General features: G+C 56.6%; 1 protein-coding gene across 1 annotated transcript in view; it reads left to right on the top strand.

Annotated features, from left to right (window-relative positions):
• The window catches only part of LOC140454093 (probable voltage-dependent R-type calcium channel subunit alpha-1E), a 63,568-nt gene that overhangs the window by 19,028 nt on the left and 26,960 nt on the right, over positions 1-17,580 (top strand). Inside the window, exons 4-5 of the mRNA XM_072549032.1 lie at positions 9,645-9,710; positions 9,817-9,908. Coding sequence (XP_072405133.1) covers positions 9,645-9,710; positions 9,817-9,908 — 158 coding nt within the window. The remainder of the gene's footprint in view (positions 1-9,644; positions 9,711-9,816; positions 9,909-17,580) is intronic.

Here is a 17,580-nt window from a genome sequence, read left to right on the forward strand (position 1 = left end):
TTGCGGTGGGGGGTGTATCTGTGTTGCGGTGGGGGGTGTATCAGTGCTGCGGTGGGCAGTGTATTAGTGTTGCGGTGGGGGGTGTATCAGTGTTGCGGTGCGCGGTGTATCTGTGCTGCGGTGGGGGGTGTATCCCTGTTGCGGTGGGGGTTGTATCCGTGTTGCGGTGGGGGGATGTATCCGTGCTGCGTTGGGGGGTGTATCCGTGTTGCGGTTGGGGTTGTATCCGTGTTGCGGTGGGGGCGGTGTATCCCTGTTGCGGTGGGGGGGGTGTATCCGTGTTGCGGTGGGCGGTGTATCCCTGTTGAGGTGGGGGCGGTGTATCCGTGTTGCGGTGGGGCGGTGTATCCGTGTTGCGGTGGGGCGGTGTATCCGTGTTGCGGTGGGCAGTGTATCCGTGTTGCGGTGGGGGGTGTATCCGTGTTGCAGTGGGGGGTGTATCCGTGTTGCGGTGGGCGGTGTATCCGTGTTGCGGTGGAGGGGTGTATCCGTGTTGTGGTGGGGAGTGTATCCGTGTTGCGGTGGGTGGTGTATCCATGTTGCGGTGGGTGCTGTGTATCCGTGTTGCGGTGGGCGGTGTATCCGTGTTGCGGTGGAGGGGTGTATCCGTGTTGCGGTGGGGAGTGTATCCGTGTTGCGGTGGGTGGTGTATCCATGTTGCGGTGGGGGCGGTGTATCCGTGTTGCGGTGGGGGGGTGTATCCGTTTTGCGGTGGGGGCGTGTATCCGTGTTGCGGTGGAGGCGGTGTATCCGTGTTGCGGTGGGGCGGTGTATCCGTGTTGCGGTGGGGGGTGTATCTGTGTTGCGGTGGGCGGTGTATCCGTGTTGCGGTGGGGGGGTTTATCCGTGTTGCGGTGGGGGCGGAGTATCCATGTTGCAGTGGGGGCGGTGTATCCGTGTTGCGGTGGGGGGGGTGTATCTGTGTTGCGGTGGGGGGGTGTATCCGTGTTGCAGTGGGCGGTGTATCCGTGTTGCGGTGGAGGGGTGTATCCGTGTTGCGGTGGAGGGGTGTATCCGTGTTGCGGTGGGCGGTGTATCCGTGTTGCGGTGGTGGGGTTTATCCGTGTTGCGGTCGGGGCGGTGTATCCGTGTTGTGGTGGGGGGGTGTATCCATGTTGCGGTGGGGGGGGGTGTATCCCTGTTGCGGTGGGCGGTGTATCCGTGTTGCGGTGGGGCGGTGTATCCCTGTTGCGGTGGAGGGGTGTATCCATGTTGCGGTGGGGGGGGGTGTATCCCTGTTGCGGTGGGCGGTGTATCCGTGTTGCGGTGGGCGGTGTATCCGTGTTGCGGTGGAGGGGTGTATCCGTGTTGCGGTGGGCGGTGTATCCCTGTTGCGGTGGGGGCGGTGTATCCGTGTTGCGGTGGGCGGTGTATCCCTGTTGCGGTGGAGGGGTGTATCCGTGTTGCTGTGGGGGGGGGGGGTATCCGTGTTGCGGTGGTCGGTGTATCCGTGTTGCGGTGGGCGGTGTATCCGTGTTGCGGTGGGGGTTGTATCAGTGTTGCCATGGGGGGTGTATCCGTGTTGCGGTGGGCAGTGTATCCGTGTTGCGGTGGGCGCTGTATCAGTGTTGCGGTGGGGGGTGTATCCGTGTTGCGGTGGGGGGTGTATCCGTGCTGCGGTGGGCGGTGTATCCGTGTTGCGGTGGGGGGGTGTATCAGTGTTGCAGTGGGTGTTGTATCTGTGCTGCGGTGGGGGGTGTATCTGTGTTGCGGTGGGGGGTGTATCCGTGTTGCGGTGGGTGGTGTATCCGTATTGCGGTGGGCGGTGTATCTGTGTTGCGGTGGGGGGTGTATCCGTGTTGCCGTGGGGGGTGTATCAGTGTTGCGGTGGGCGGTGTATCAGTGTGGCGGTGGGCGGTGTATCTGTGTTGCGGTGGGGGGTGTATCCGTGTTGCGGTGGGTGGGTGTATCCGTGTTGCGGTGGGGGGTGTATCAGTGTTGCGGTGGGCGGTGTATCCGTGTTGCGGTGGGGGGTGTATCAGTGTTGCGGTGGGCGGTGTATCCGTGTTGCGGTGGTGGGTGTATCAGTGTTGCGGTGTGCGGTGTATCCGTGTTGCGGTGGGGGGTGTATCAGTGTTGCGGTGGGGGGTGTATCCGTGCTGCGGGGGGCGGTGTATCCGTGCTGCGTTGGGGGGGTGTATCCGTGTTGCGGTGGGGGGTGTATCCGTGCTGCGGTGGGCGGTGTATCTGTGTTGCGGAGGGCGGTGTATCAGTGTTGCTGTGCGCGGTGTATCAGTGTTGCGGTGGGGGGTGTATCAGTGCTGCGGGTGGGGGTGTATCCGTGTTGCGGTGGGGGGTGTATCCGTGTTGATGTGGGGGGTGTATCCGTGTTGCGGTGGGGGGGTGTATCCCTGTTGCGGTGGAGGGGTGTATCCGTGTTGCGGTGGGGCGGTGTATCCCTGTTGCGGTGGAGGGGTGTATCCGTGTTGCGGTGGGGGGTGTGTATCCCTGTTGCGGTGGGCGGTGTATCAGTGTTGCGGTGGGGGGTGTGTCCCTGTTGCAGTGGAGGGGTGTATCCCTGTTGCAGTGGGGGGGTGTATCAGTGCTGCGGTGGTGGGTTTATCCGTGCTGCGGTGGGGGTTGTGTCCGTGCTGCGGTGTGAGGTATATCCGTGTTGCAGTGGGGGGTGTATCAGTGTTGCGGTGGGGGGTGTATCCGTGTTGCGGTGTGCGGTGTATCCCTGTTGCAGTGGGGGGTGTATCCGTGTTGCGGTGGGCGGTGTATCCGTGTTGCGGTGTGAGGTGTATCCGTGTTGCAGTGGGGGGTGTATCAGTGTTGCGGTGGGGGGTGTATCAGTGTTGCGGTGGGGGGTGTATCCGTGTTGCGGTGGGGGTTGTATCAGTGCTGCGGTGGGGGTTGTATCAGTGCTGCGGTGGGGGGTGATCCGTGTTGCGGTGGGCGGTGTATCAGTGTTGCGGTGGGCGGTGTATCCGTGTTGCGGTGGGGGGTGTATCAGTGTTGCGGTGTGCGGTGTATCCGTGTTGCGGTGGGGGGTGTATCAGTGTTGCGGTGTGCGGTGTATCCGTGTTGCGGTGGGGGGTGTATCCGTGCTGCGGTGGGCGGTGTATCCGTGTTGCGGTGGGGGGGTGTATCAGTGTTGCGGTGGGTGGTGTATCTGTGCTGCGGTGGGGGGTGTATCCGTGCTGCGGTGGGGGGTGTATCCGTGCTGCGGTGGGTGGTGTATCCGTGTTGCGGTGGGTGGTGTATCCGTGCTGCGGTGGGCGGTGTATCCGTGTTGCGGTGGGGGGGTGTATCAGTGTTGCGGTGGGTGGTGTATCTGTGCTGCGGTGGGGGGTGTATCCGTGCTGCGGTGGGGGGTGTATTCGTGCTGCGGTGGGGGGTGTATCCGTGCTGCGGTGGGCGGTGTATCCGTGTTGCGGTGGGGGGGTGTATCAGTGTTGCGGTGGGTGGTGTATCTGTGCTTCGGTGGGGGGTGTATCCGTGCTGCGGTGGGGGGTGTATCCGTGCTGCGGTGGGGGGTGTATCCGTGCTGCGGTGGGGGGTGTATCCGTGTTGCGGTGGGTGGTGTATCCGTATTGCGGTGGGCGGTGTATCTGTGTTGCGGTGGGGGGTGTATCCGTGTTGCGGTGGGGGGTGTATCCGTGTTGCAGTGGGGGGTGTATCCGTGTTGCCGTGGGCGGTGTATCTGTGTTGCGGTGGGGGGTGTATCCGTGTTGCGGTGTGAGGTGTATCCGTGTTGCAGTGGGGGGTGTATCCGTGTTGCCGTGGGGGGTGTATCAGTGTTGCGGTGGGCGGTGTATCAGTGTTGCGGTGGGCGGTGTATCTGTGTTGCGGTGGGGGGTGTATCCGTGTTGCGGCGGGTGGGTGTATCCGTGTTGCGGTGGGGTGTGTATCAGTGTTGCGGTGGGCGGTGTATCAGTGTTGCGGTGGGCGGTGTATCAGTGTTGCGGTGGGGGGTGTATCCGTGCTGCGGTGGGTGGTGTATCAGTGCTGCGGTGGGGGGTGTATCCGTGTTGCGGTGGGTGGTGTATCCGTATTGCGGTGGGCGGTGTATCTGTGTTGCGGTGGGGGGTGTATCCGTGTTGCGGTGTGAGGTGTATCCGTGTTGCAGTGGGGGGTGTATCCGTGTTGCCGTGGGGGGTGTATCAGTGTTGCGGTGGGTGGGTGTATCCGTGTTGCGGTGGGGGGTGTATCAGTGTTGCGGTGGGCGGTGTATCAGTGTTGCGGTGGGCGGTGTATCTGTGTTGCGGTGGGGGGTGTATCCGTGTTGCGGTGGGTGGGTGTATCAGTGTTGTGGTGGGCGGTGTATCCGTGGTGCGGTGGGGGGTGTATCAGTGTTGCGGTGGGCGGTGTATCCGTGTTGCGGTGGGGGGTGTATCAGTGTTGCAGTGGGCGGTGTATCCGTGTTGCGGTGGTGGGTGTATCAGTGTTGCGGTGTGCGGTGTATCCGTGTTGCGGTGGGGGGTGTATCAGTGTTGCGGTGGGCGGTGTATCCGTGTTGCGGTGGTGGGTGTATCAGTGATGCGGTGTGCGGTGTATCCGTGTTGCGGTGGGGGGTGTATCAGTGTTGCGGTGGGGGGTGTATCCGTGCTGCGGGGGGCGGTGTATCCATGCTGCGTTGGGGGGGTGTATCCGTGTTGCGGTGGGGGGTGTATCCGTGCTGCGGTGGGCGGTGTATCCGTGTTGCGGAGGGCGGTGTATCAGTGTTGCTGTGCGCGGTGTATCAGTGTTGCGGTGGGGGGTGTATCAGTGCTGCGGTGGGGCGGTGTATCCCTGTTGCGGTGGAGGGGTGTATCCGTGTTGCGGTGGGGCGGTGTATCCCTGTTGCGGTGGAGGGGTGTATCCGTGTTGCGGTGGGGGGTGTATCCGTGTTGCGGTGGGGGATGTATCCGTGTTGCGGTGGGCGGTGTATCCCTGTTGCGGTGGGGGCGGTGTATCCGTGTTGCGGTGGGCGGTGTATCCCTGTTGCGGTGGGGGCGGTGTATCCGTGTTGCGGTGGGCGGTGTATCTGTGTTGCGGTGGGGCTTGTATCCGTGTTGCGGTGGGGCGGTGTATCCCTGTTGCGGTGGGGCGGTGTATCCCTGTTGCGGTGGAGGGGTGTATCCGTGTTGCGGTGGGGGCGGTGTATCCGTGTTGCGTGGGCGGTGTTACCGTGTTGCGGTGGGGGGGGTGTATCCGTGTTGCGGTGGGGGCGGTGTTTCCGTGTTGCGGTGGGGGCGGTGTTTCCGTGTTGCGGTGGAGGGGTGTATCCGTGTTGCGGTGGAGGGGTGTATCCCTGTTGCGGTGGGCGGTGTATCCGTGTTGCGGTGGGGGCGGTGTATCCGTGTTGCGGTGGGGGCGGTGTATCCGTGTTGCGGTGGGGGGGTGTATCCGTGTTGCGGTGGGGGGGTGTATCCGTGTTGCGGTGGGGGCGGTGTATCCGTGTTGCGGTGGGGGCGGTGTATCCGTGTTGCGGTGGGGGGGTGTATCCGTGTTGCGGTGGGGGGGTGTATCCGTGTTGCGGTGGGGGCGGTGTATCCGTCTTGCGGTGGGGGCGGTGTATCCGTGTTGCGGTGGGGGCGGTGTATCCGTGTTGTGGTGGGCGGTGTATCCGTGTTGCGGTGGGGGGTGTATCCGTGTTGCGGTGGGGCGGTGTATCCGTGTTGCGGTGGGGGCGGTGTATCCCTGTTGCGGTGGAGGGGTGTATCCCTGTTGCGGTGGGCGGTGTATCGGTGTTGCGGTGGGGGCGGTGTATCCGTGTTGCGGTGGAGGGGTGTATCCGTGTTGCGGTGGGCGGTGTATCCGTGTTGCGGTGGAGGGGTGTATCCGTGTTGCGGTGGGCGGTGTATCCCTGTTGCGGTGGGGGCGGTGTATCCGTGTTGCGGTGGGCGGTGTATCCCTGTTGCGGTGGAGGGGTGTATCCGTGTTGCGGTGGGGGCGGTGTATCCGTGTTGCGGTGGGCGGTGTATCCGTGTTGCGGTGGAGGGGTGTATCCGTGTTGCGGTGGGCGGTGTATCCCTGTTGCGGTGGGGGCGGTGTATCCGTGTTGCGGTGGGCGGTGTATCCCTGTTGCGGTGGGAGCGGTGTATCCGTGTTGCGGTGGGGCGGTGTATCCCTGTTGCGGTGGGGCAGTGTATCCCTGTTGCGGTGGAGGGGTGTATCCGTGTTGCGGTGGGCGGTGTATCCATGTTGCGGTGAGGGGGGTGTATTAGTGTTGCGGTGGGGGGGGTGTATCCCTGTTGCTGTGGGGGCGGTGTATCCGTGTTGCGGTGGGGGGGGTGTATCCGTGTTGCGGTGGGCGGTGTATCCGTGTTGCGGTGGGGGGGGTGTATCCGTGTTGCGGTGGGGGGTGTATCCGTGTTGCGGTGGGCGGTGTATCCCTGTTGCGGTGGGGGCGGTGTATCCGTGTTGCAGTGGGCGGTGTATCCGTGTTGCGGTAGGGGGTGTATCCCTGTTGCGGTGGGGGGGTGTATCCGTGTTGCGGTGGGGGGGTGTATCCGTGTTGCGGTGGGGGCGGTGTATCCGTGTTGCGGTGGGGGCGGTGTATCCGTGTTGCGGTGGGCGGTGTATCCGTGTTGCGGTGGGGGGTGTATCCGTGTTGCGGTGGGGCGGTGTATCCGTGTTGCGGTGGGGGCGGTGTATCCCTGTTGCGGTGGAGGGGTGTATCCCTGTTGCGGTGGGCGGTGTATCGGTGTTGCGGTGGGGGCGGTGTATCCGTGTTGCGGTGGGCGGTGTATCCGTGTTGCGGTGGAGGGGTGTATCCGTGTTGCGGTGGGCGGTGTATCCCTGTTGCGGTGGGGGCGGTGTATCCGTGTTGCGGTGGGCGGTGTATCCCTGTTGCGGTGGGAGCGGTGTATCCGTGTTGCGGTGGGGCGGTGTATCCCTGTTGCGGTGGGGCAGTGTATCCCTGTTGAGGTGGAGGGGTGTATCCGTGTTGCGGTGGGGGCGGTGTATCCGTGTTGCGGTGGGGGGGTGTATCCGTGTTGCGGTGGGGGGGGTATCTGTGTTGCGGTGGGGGGGGTATCCGTGTTGCGGTGGGGGAGGTATCCGTGTTGCGGTGGGGCGGTGTGTATCCGTGTTGCGGTGGGGGCGGTGTATCCGTGTTGCGGTGGAGGGGTGTATCCGTGTTGCGGTGGACGGTGTATCCGTGTTGTGGTGGGCGGTGTATCCGTGTTGCGGTGGGGCGGTGTGTATCCGTGTTGCGGTGGGCGGTGTATCCCTGTTGCGGTGGGGGCGGTGTATCCGTGTTGCGGTGGGCGGTGTATCCGTGTTGCGGTGGGGGGGTGTATCCATGTTGCGGTGGGCGGTGTATCCCTGTTGCGGTGGAGGGGTGTATCCGTGTTGCGGTGGGGGCGGTGTATCCGTGTTGCGGTGGGGGCGGTGTATCCGTGTTGTGGTGGGCGGTGTATCCGTGTTGCGGTGGGGGGTGTATCCGTGTTGCGGTGGGGCGGTGTATCCGTGTTGCGGTGGGGGCGGTGTATCCCTGTTGCGGTGGGCGGTGTATCCGTGTTGCGGTGAGGGGGGTGTATCAGTGTTGCGGTGGGGGGGGTGTATCCCTGTTGCTGTGGGGGCGGTGTATCCGTGTTGCGGTGAGGGGGGTGTATCCGTGTTGCGGTGGGGGGGGTGTATCCGTGTTGCGGTGGGCGGTGTATCCGTGTTGCGGTGGGGGGGGTGTATCCGTGTTGCGGTGGGGGGTGTATCCGTGTTGCGGTGGGCGGTGTATCCGTGTTGCGGTGGGGGGGTGTATCCGTGTTGCGGTGGGGGCGGTGTATCCGTGTTGCGGTGGGGGCGGTGTATCCGTGTTGCGGTGGGGGCGGTGTATCCGTGTTGTGGTGGGCGGTGTATCCGTGTTGCGGTGGGGGGTGTATCCGTGTTGCGGTGGGGCGGTGTATCCGTGTTGCGGTGGGGGCGGTGTATCCCTGTTGCGGTGGGGGCGGTGTATCCGTGTTGCGGTGAGGGGGGTGTATCAGTGTTGCGGTGGGGGGGGTGTATCCCTGTTGCTGTGGGGGGGTGTATCCGTGTTGCGGTGGGCGGTGTATCCGTGTTGCGGTGGGGGGGTGTATCCGTGTTGCGGTGGGCGGTGTATCCGTGTTGCGGTGGGGGGGTGTATCCGTGTTGCGGTGGGGGCGGTGTATCCGTGTTGCGGTGGGGGGGGTGTATCCGTGTTGCGGTGGGGGCGGTGTATCCGTGTTGCGGTGGGGGCGGTGTATCCGTGTTGTGGTGGGCGGTGTATCCGTGTTGCGGTGGGGGGTGTATCCGTGTTGCGGTGGGGCGGTGTATCCGTGTTGCGGTGGGGGCGGTGTATCCCTGTTGCGGTGGGCGGTGTATCCGTGTTGCGGTGAGGGGGGTGTATCAGTGTTGCGGTGGGGGGGGTGTATCCCTGTTGCTGTGGGGTGGTGTATCCGTGTTGCGGTGGGGGGGTGTATCCGTGTTGCGGTGGGGGGGGTGTATCCGTGTTGCGGTGGGCGGTGTATCCCTGTTGCGGTGGAGGGGTGTATCCGTGTTGCGGTGGGGGGGGTGTATCCCTGTTGCGGTGGGCGGTGTATCCTTGTTGCGGTGGGGGCGGTGTATCCCTGTTGCGGTGGGCGGTGTGTATCCGTGTTGCGGTGGGGGCGGTGTATCCGTGTTGCGGTGGGGGCGGTGTATCCGTGTTGCGATGGGGCGGTGTATCCCTGTTGCGGTGGGGGGGTGTATCCGTGTTGCGGTGGGGGGTGTATCCGTGTTACGGTGGGGGGTGTATCCGTGTTGCGGTGGGGCGGTGTATCCGTGTTGCGGTGGGGCGGTGTATCCGTGTTGCGGTGGGGCGGTGTATCCGTGTTGCGGTGGGGCGGTGTATCCGTGTTGCGGTGGGGGGGTGTATCCGTGTTGCGGTGGGGGGGTGTATCCGTGTTGCGGTGGGGGGGTGTATCCGTGTTGCGGTGGGGCGGTGTATCCGTGTTGCGGTGGGGCGGTGTATCCGTGTTGCGGTGGGGGGGTGTATCCCTGTTGCGGTGGGGCGGTGTATCCGTGTTGCGGTGGGGCGGTGTATCCGTGTTGCGGTGGGGGGGTGTATCCGTGTTGCGGTGGGGGGGGTGTATCCGTGTTGCGGTGGGGGGTGTATCCCTGTTGCGGTGGGGGGGGTGTATCCGTGTTGCGTTGGAGGGGTTGTATCCGTGTTGCGGTGGGGGGGTGTATCCGTGTTGCGGTGGGGGGGTGTATCCGTGTTGCGGTGGGGCGGTGTATCTGTGTTGCGATGGGGGGTGTATCCCTGTTGCGGTGGGGGGGGTGTATCCGTGTTGCGGTGGGCTGTGTATCCGTGTTGTGGTGGGGGGGTGTATCCGTGTTGCGGTGGAGGGGTGTATCCGTGTTGCGGTGGGGGCAGTGTATCCATGTTGCGGTGGGTGCGGTGTATCCGTGTTGCGGTGGGGGCAGTGTATCCATGTTGCGGTGGGTGCGGTGTATCCGTGTTGCGGTGGGGGGGTGTATCCGTGTTGCGGTGGAGGGGTGTATCCGTGTTGCGGTGGGGGCAGTGTATCCATGTTGCGGTGGGTGCGGTGTATCCGTGTTGCGGTGGGGGGTGTATCAGTGCTCTCATGCGGAGTGTTGGTAGCCTCTGTTTTATACCAAGCTGTTTCCCCATCCCATGTGGTGTATCCGTGTTGTGTGTGTCATGCTGTGATGACCATGCTGAAATGTTCATGTTGGTGCTCCGTTCTCTTCCCCAGGCCCTCCCATATGTCTGCCTGCTGATCGCCATGTTGTTCTTCATCTACGCCATCATTGGGATGCAGGTATGAGCCTTGAGTCCAGCGAAAGGGTTTGCATGTGAATCGAACAGCGAGTGTTCTGCACACTGACTAATGAAACTGCCTCAATCTCTTCCTGGATTTCCCACAGCTCTTCGGAAACATCGGCCTGGATGACAGCACCCCCATCAACCGACACAACAACTTCCACAATTTCTTCAATGCTTTGATGCTGCTGTTCAGGTGCGTTGCCCCTCAGTTCTCAGGGAAAGTTGTCCCGTGCTGGTCGGCTGCTTTGAAATCGGCGGCGACGTTTTTTCAACAAGTTCCGCTCATCATGTCGCCTCTGCAATGGGATGCGCCTCTGCCAAGAGTCTCTCTGAAAGATTTGTCCGCGAAACCAAACAAACCGTCCATTACAGTATCATAGTCTTATTATGCAAGCCATTCAGCCCATCTTGCCAGCATTGGTGCTGTTACTTGGTGCCAATTTCCATGTTCTGTCCCCGCCTTCCATTTTGCGCTAACTAAACAAAATTCAAAACCTCTTAAAACATACCAATGAGATATCCTCAACTCCAACTCCTTTGTTTAAGGGCAAGCATATGGCACTGTGTTCCAGATGGGATTCAATTGGTCCACCACTGGGCTTTATTCTTACAACACAGTTACAATGCAAACAAGAAAATGAGAATTGGCACAATTTTAATTCTATTGCTATACTTAATGAAACAATATAGAACACAGAAGAGTACAGCACAGTGCAGGTCCTTCATCCCACGATGTTGTGCTGAGCATTATCTTCACCTAAGATCAACCTAACCTACACACCCTTCAATTTCCTGCCGTCCATGAGCTTGACCAGCAGTCGATTAAATTACTCTACTACCACCGTTGACAGTACATTCCACACACCCACCACTCTCTGCCTAAAGAACCTACCTCTGACATCGCCCCATACCTTCCTCCAATCACCTTAAACTTATGACCCCTCGTGACAGCCATTTCTGCCCTGGGGAAAAGTCTCTGGCTGTCTACCCTGTCTATGCCTCTCATTACCTTGTACATCTCTATCAAGTCCCCTCTCTTCCTCCTTCTCTCCGGTGTGAAAAGTTCTAGCTCACTCAACCTCTTTTCATAAGACATGTCCTCCAATCCAGGCAGGATCCTGGTAAATCTCCTCTGCCCCCTCTCTAAAGCATCTACATCCTTCCTATAATGAGGCGACAGGAACTGAACACAATATTCCAAATGTGGTCTAATCAGGGTTTTATAGAGCTGCAGCTCTTAAACTCAATTCCCCTATTACTGAAAGCCAAAACACCATACGCTTTCTTAACATCCCTATCAACTTGGGTGGCGACTTTGAGAGTTTTATGTACATGGACCCCAAGATCCCACTGTTCCTCCACACTGCCAAGAATCCTGTCTTTAACCTTGTATTCAGCATTCACATTTGACCTTCCAAATGAATCACTTCGCATTTATCCAGGTTGAACACCATCTGCTACCTCTCAGCCCAGCTTTGCATCCTATCAGTGTCTTGTTGTAGCCTACAACAGCCCTTGACACTATCTGTAACACCACCGACCTTAGTGTCATCAGCAAACTTACTAACCCACGCTTCCACTTCATCTAAGTCACTTATAAAAACCACAAAGAGCAGAGGCTCAAGAACAGATCCCTGCAGGATACCACTGGGCACCGATCTCCAGGCGGAATATTTTCCAATCACTACCACTCGCTGTCTTCTTTCGGCCAGCCAATTCTGTATCCAGACAGCCAAGTTTCCCTGTTTCCCATGACCCCTACCTTTCTGAATGAGCCTCTCATGGGGAACCTTATGTTACGTGACTACTTATTTTCAACTGACCCAATATAATCGTATCCCGTTAACACACCCTTGGCAAAGGCAAATTCAGCAAAAAAAGAATTTTCCTCACGTGCTGTCACCAGTCCAAGAGAAATAGATGCCGAATGAATCCATCTCGCCTCAGAGAGACAATGCCGGCTTTTTGCTGCAGCAGAGAGAGAGCCTTATCAATCAGCTTCAAGTTCTAAACACTGAAAACAAAACTAAAACCCTGGGTCGGTGTGGGCCCGACTCCACCCACTGATGCTTCTCCTGTCGAATTTGAAGGAAAACACTCAGGAAGCTCAAAGCTGTTTACCCACTGGTTCCCCCGCAGACATACCAGCGCCACTGTGACACCTCTCTCCAATAGAAACAGCAAAGAGCTAAAGGCACATTACTGTCACACCATTCAACCACCCTCTTGAATTCTGGGAAGATTTGTAGCTCAGGTTGAGGCTTTGGATGTAGATTTGCTCGCTGAGCCAGAAGGTTCATTTCCTAGAATTCTCGGAATTCCTCGAAGCATGGCATTCCAACCGGAACTCGAACAACAAACGCATCGGGTGAGACCCCAGCTACCACCCCCTGAGAAAAGGAACAGGAAGTGACTTCACCGCTGGAAATGACATCACCGCCGGAAATGACATCGCCAGCCCAAACATATAAATAGAACACAGGAATTTTCAGCATTGCTTCGCCTGAGGCCCCACTGAAGACGTTCCCTAGTAGGGTAATGACGCGTCTGGAAATGAACCTTCCAGCTCAGCCAGCCAACCTGTATCCACCATCTTGAATGCCTCAATTGAAGCTGCCTCCTTCCAGGCAGTGCTTTCCATCCTGACCTCGGACATCACACACACTTATCATTAAAAAAATAAGTAGTGTTCAAAGAAACCCAAATCTTTCTGTTAGCTGTGTAAATCATGGTTCAGTGGTGTGTTTCAAACAAGTCAGAGCAGTGTGTCAGTCATGGAGCCACACTGTTCCCAAGCTGTCCCAACATGCATTTGATTCCCGTTAATCCTTCGGAATCGCCGTTTTCCTGACTGTTTGACGATCAGGCCAAAACCAATTCACACCAGGTTTCACCTGTATCAGAAAATAACTCCAGTTATGGAAACACACTTAACTTTAACAAGAGCAGAGAGAAAAAAAAACAGTATCTTAACTACCAATACATGACTTGAGCCACACACCCTTCAGAACTCCAAATACTTACACACACACTTTCTCTCTCTCTCTCTCTCTCTCTCTCTCTGTTTCTCTGTGTCTATCTCTATCTGTCTCTCTCTCTCTCTCTCTCCCTCCCTTTCTGTCTCTCTCTGTCTCTAGGTAAAAACAAGGACTGCAGATGCTGGAAACCAGAGTCTAGATTAGAGTGGTGCTGGAAAAGCACAGCAGGTCAGGCAGCATCCGAGGAGCAGGAAAATCGATGTTTCAGGCATGAGCCCTTCTTCAGGAATAGAGGCAGGGTGCCTGAAGGGTGGAGAGATAAATAAGGGGAGGGTCTCTCCACCCTGCAGGCTCTCTGCCTCTACTCCTGATGAAGGGCCTTTGCCCTAAACATCGATTTTCCTGCTCCTCAGATGCTGCCTGACCTGCTGTGCTTTTCCAGCACCACTCTAATCTAGAATCTCTCTCTCTCTCTCTCTCTCTCTGTCTATCTCTGTCTGTCTCTGTCTCTCTCTGTCAGCCAATCTTTCTCTCACACGTACAATCACTGTGAAAACAGACAAAATACACAGAGTTTGGCAGATATTATGGGTGATCAAAGGATATAGACAGGTTAAATAAAATTCTGAAGATCAAAAATTCAGATCTCAAGGGGGTTGGGGGGAGGTTTAATTGGTTTTTGCAGTTCCTTTTGTTTTTTTTAGTACAGTTCTCATGCAATGTCTGTAAAACATTGGCCATTCTTCATTCTTCTTCAGCATTCTGGGTTTTTCTGTCTTTTCCCCACATGGGGGTGGGGTGGGGAGACAGAGAGAGAGAGATGGATGCTTTTAGTTTGTGGATTCTGGATTTGTTCTTGCATTGACTTTCTCTTTTGTTGAGTTGCAGTTTACTCACTCACTCATTGGCAGTCCCTCCTAGACGAGAATGGCTCTCTTCCACTCTCCGAGTGAGTCCGGAGGTGGCCATGAAAAATGAGGCAGCTTCCACAAGCTCTGTCACACTTGGAGCAGAAGGTGGTCATGGGAAGGGAATGGGTGGGTGGGCCATTGGTGTGGTAGCGCGCTCCTTTCACTATCTTTGTCGGGCTTCTGCTTTGTCCTGATGGCAAATCTCAAGGTGCTCGACGCTTTTCCACATGCTCCTCCTCCACTTCAGATGGCGTCGGGTCAGTGACTCCCAGGTGCCTGTGGGAATGCCGCACTTTGCCAATGAGGCCCTGAGGGTATCCCTGAACCACTTCCTCAGTTCACCTGGGGCTTGCCTGCCATTTTGAAGCTGGGAGTAGAGCACCTGCTTGGGGGAGGCTTGTGGCAGTCGTGCAGATGATGTGTTCAGCCCATCGTAGCCAATCAGGAATGGTCATTGCCTCGCTGCTGGGGATGTTGGCCTGGTCAAGGACGTTGGTGGTGGTACATAGCTTTTCCCAGCAGATTCTCAGGATCTTGTACAGGTAGCCCCTTGAGGATCCTGTTGTGGATAGCTTTTATGAATTGTCATAAGGCAGAATTTCTTTCCACAAAAGCCTCTCGACTGCCTTTACCCAGCCCCCACAGAGGAAGTGTCTCCCAGTCCCACCTCTTGCCTCTAACTCACAAGGTCTCTGGGTTCGCGTCCCACTCTTCAAAGTCAGCACCCGCCAAACGACCCACCCTGGGCAGTGCTGAGGGACTGCAGCAGGGTCAAAGACGCCAACAGGTGGGTGTGGCATCAGACAGAGCATCCACCTGACCCCCCCCCCCAAGTGGATGTAAGGGCGATCCCATGCTCAACGTCTGAAGAAACGCAGGAGGGTTACCCCCAGGCTTCCTGACCGACTCTGTGCCTCAGTCAACATCACAAACCTGATTGTTTGTGACACTTTGCTGTGCGGAACGTGGCTGTGGCGTCTCCTCCCATTATGATGTTTTAGAAGCATTTAAATACTCGAAAAGATTCGTGTTCACGTGCTGCTTTTTATCACCAGTGTCATTATAATTTCTCGCCCAGTTAAATATTAAAGTCTTTCAATGCACTTATTTTAGAATTGAACAGGATCTGGACAGAAAGAGCTGCTTGTGTTGTCAGATTGTCGTGAAACACGAGCACATTAGGAAGGAACGCTGCCCAACATGCCCAGTCCACACTCCTGTGTGTCTCCAGTCTCATATCAACGTGGTTGAAACTTAACTTCCTCCTGATGTGGACAGAAAACCATTCTGCTGTGTTCAGTTAGCTTTCCGACACTAACGCATTCCAGGAATGAACGGAAATGAATGAGACCGAACTGAAGTTAATGAGCAAAGATATATCTATTCACACACACCAAGGTCGGTGTTCCTCATTCCTTGTTCCTCATTTCCTGCAAAACCATTCTTCATGATCAAAGCTGAAACGCTGAAAGAATGCGTCTGTGAAGAGAGTTCTGTTTGAGCTCAAAAACCTTGCTTTAGATTTCCATAGTCTGTCAATTCTCCTCCCTGGGCTGGGACTCACTGGCTGGTTCAGCATTCATTGCCTCTCCCTAGTTGCCCTGGCGCAGTAGCTGATGATCCGCCTTCCTGAAACGCTGCGGTCCGTGCGCTCTCGATAGGTCCGTAAAGCCCTGAGGGAGGGAATTCCAGGATTTTTGAGCCACCAAAGATGAAGAAACGGTGGTTTATTTCCAGGTCAGGGCGGTGAGTGGCTTGGAGGGAATCTTGCAGAGGGTGGCGTTCCCATGTATTTGTCATTCTAGATCGCCGTGGTTATGGGTTTGGAAGGAGCCTTGGTGAATTGCTGCAACGTATCTTGCAAATGGCATAAGTTACTGCCACTGACCTGATGCGAGTGAAGGTTGAATGTGGTGGCTGTGGTGCCAATCAAGCGGGCTGCTTGTCTTAGATGGTGCCAAGGTTCTTGAGTTTTGTTGGCGCTACACCCATCCAGGCAATTATAGAGTCAGAGAGATGTACAGCATGGAAACAGACCCTTCGGTCCAACCTGTCCATGCCGACCAGATATCCCAACCCAATCTAGTCCCACCTGCCAGCACCCGGCCCATATCCCTCCAAACCCTTCCTATTCATATATCCATCCAAATACCTTTTAAATGTTGCAATTGTACCAGCCTCCACCACATCCTCTGGCAGCTCATTCCATACACATACCACCCTCTGGGGGAAAAAGTTGCCCCTTAGGTCTCTTTTCTATCTTTCCCCTCTCACCCTAAACCTATGCCCTCTAGTTCTGGACTCCCCGATCCCAGGGAAAAGTCTTTGTCTATTTATCCTATCCATGCCCCTCATAATTTTGTAAACCTCTATAAGGTCACCCCTCAGCCTCCGACGCTCCAGGGAAAACAGCCCCAGCCTGTTCAGCCTCTCCCTGTAGCTCAGATCCTCCAATCCTGGCAACATCCTTGTAAATCTTTTCTAAACCCTTTCAAATTTCACAACATCTTTCTGATAGGAAGGAGACCAGAATTGCACACAATATTCCAACAGTGGCCTAACCAATGTCCTGTATAGCCGCAACATGACCTCCCAGCTCCTGTACTCCACACTCTGACCAATAAACGAAAGCATACCAAATGCCTTCTTCACTATCCTGCGACTCCACTTTCAAGGAGCTATAAACCTGCACTCCAAGGTCTCTTTGTTCAACAACATTCCCTGGGACCTTACCATCAAGTGTATAAGTCCTGCTAAGATTTGCTTTCCCAAAATGCAGCACCTCGCATTTATCTGAATTAAACTGCATCTGCCACTTCTCAGCCCATTGGCGTATTCCAACATACTCCTAACTTGTGCCTTGTGGACAGGCTTTGGGGAGTCGGGAACTGAGTTACTCACTAGACTTCCTAGCTTCTGACCTGCTTTTTAAATTTATATGGGGAGTCCAGTTTTGTTGCTGGATGTTGATGGTGGGGGATTCAGTCATAGTAACACTTTTGAACATCAAGAGGCGGTTAGATTGTCTCTCATTGGAGATGATAATTGCTTGCTATTTGTACAGTGCGAGTGTTGCTTGCCAGTTATCAGCCCAGACCTAGATATTGCCCAGATCTTGTTGCATTCGAACATGGACTACATCAGTATCTGAGTTGTGAATGGTGCCGAACACAGTGCAATCTTCGGCAAACCACCCCAATTCTGACTTTACGATGGAGGGAAGATGGCTCGGTGTGGGATACTATTCCTGAGGAACTCCCACAGCGATGTGGGGAGCTGAAATGACTGACCGACAACAACCACTACCATCTTCCTATATACCTGTATATAACTCCAACCAGTGGAGAGTTTGCTCCTGCTACCCATTGATTCCAGTCTCTCCTCACATGTCGCTTGTCCATATTTAGAACTATGCTCAGGAACTGAGTGGCCCTGGTGGAACCTGAACTGAGCATCAGTGAAAACATACTCAGATGCAGCTTCGGAGCCCTGTTCTTGACACCTTCCGTCGCTTTACTGATGATTAAGTGGAGACATATGGGGCGGTAATTGGCTGGGTTGGATTGATCCTGCGTTTGTGTCCAGGACTGGGCAATTTTCCACATTGTTGGCGAGATGCTGATGTTGAGCCGTGCTGGAAGAGCTTGGTTGGAGGAGCGGCAGGTTCTGCCAACACGTCAAGTTCTGAAGTCTTCAGTACTATTACCAGAATTGAGCTTCCTCCAAGTGCTGTTCAACACGGAGGAGAGACTGATTCATCAGCCGAGGGAGGATGGTATGTGGTGACCAGCAGGAGGTTTCCCAGCCCACGTTTAACCGGAAACCATGAGACTTCATGGTGTCCTGAGTCAATGTTGAGTTGACTCAGGGTAACTCCCTCCTGCCTCTACACCATTCAGCCATCACCGCTGATGGGACAGGACATATCCGGGGCTGATGATGGTGGTGTTTGGGACATTGTATGATTCTGTGAGTA

This window comes from Chiloscyllium punctatum, chromosome 28 (assembly GCF_047496795.1).
Source record: "Chiloscyllium punctatum isolate Juve2018m chromosome 28, sChiPun1.3, whole genome shotgun sequence".
In the NCBI taxonomy this organism is placed as follows: Eukaryota; Metazoa; Chordata; class Chondrichthyes; order Orectolobiformes; family Hemiscylliidae; genus Chiloscyllium; species Chiloscyllium punctatum.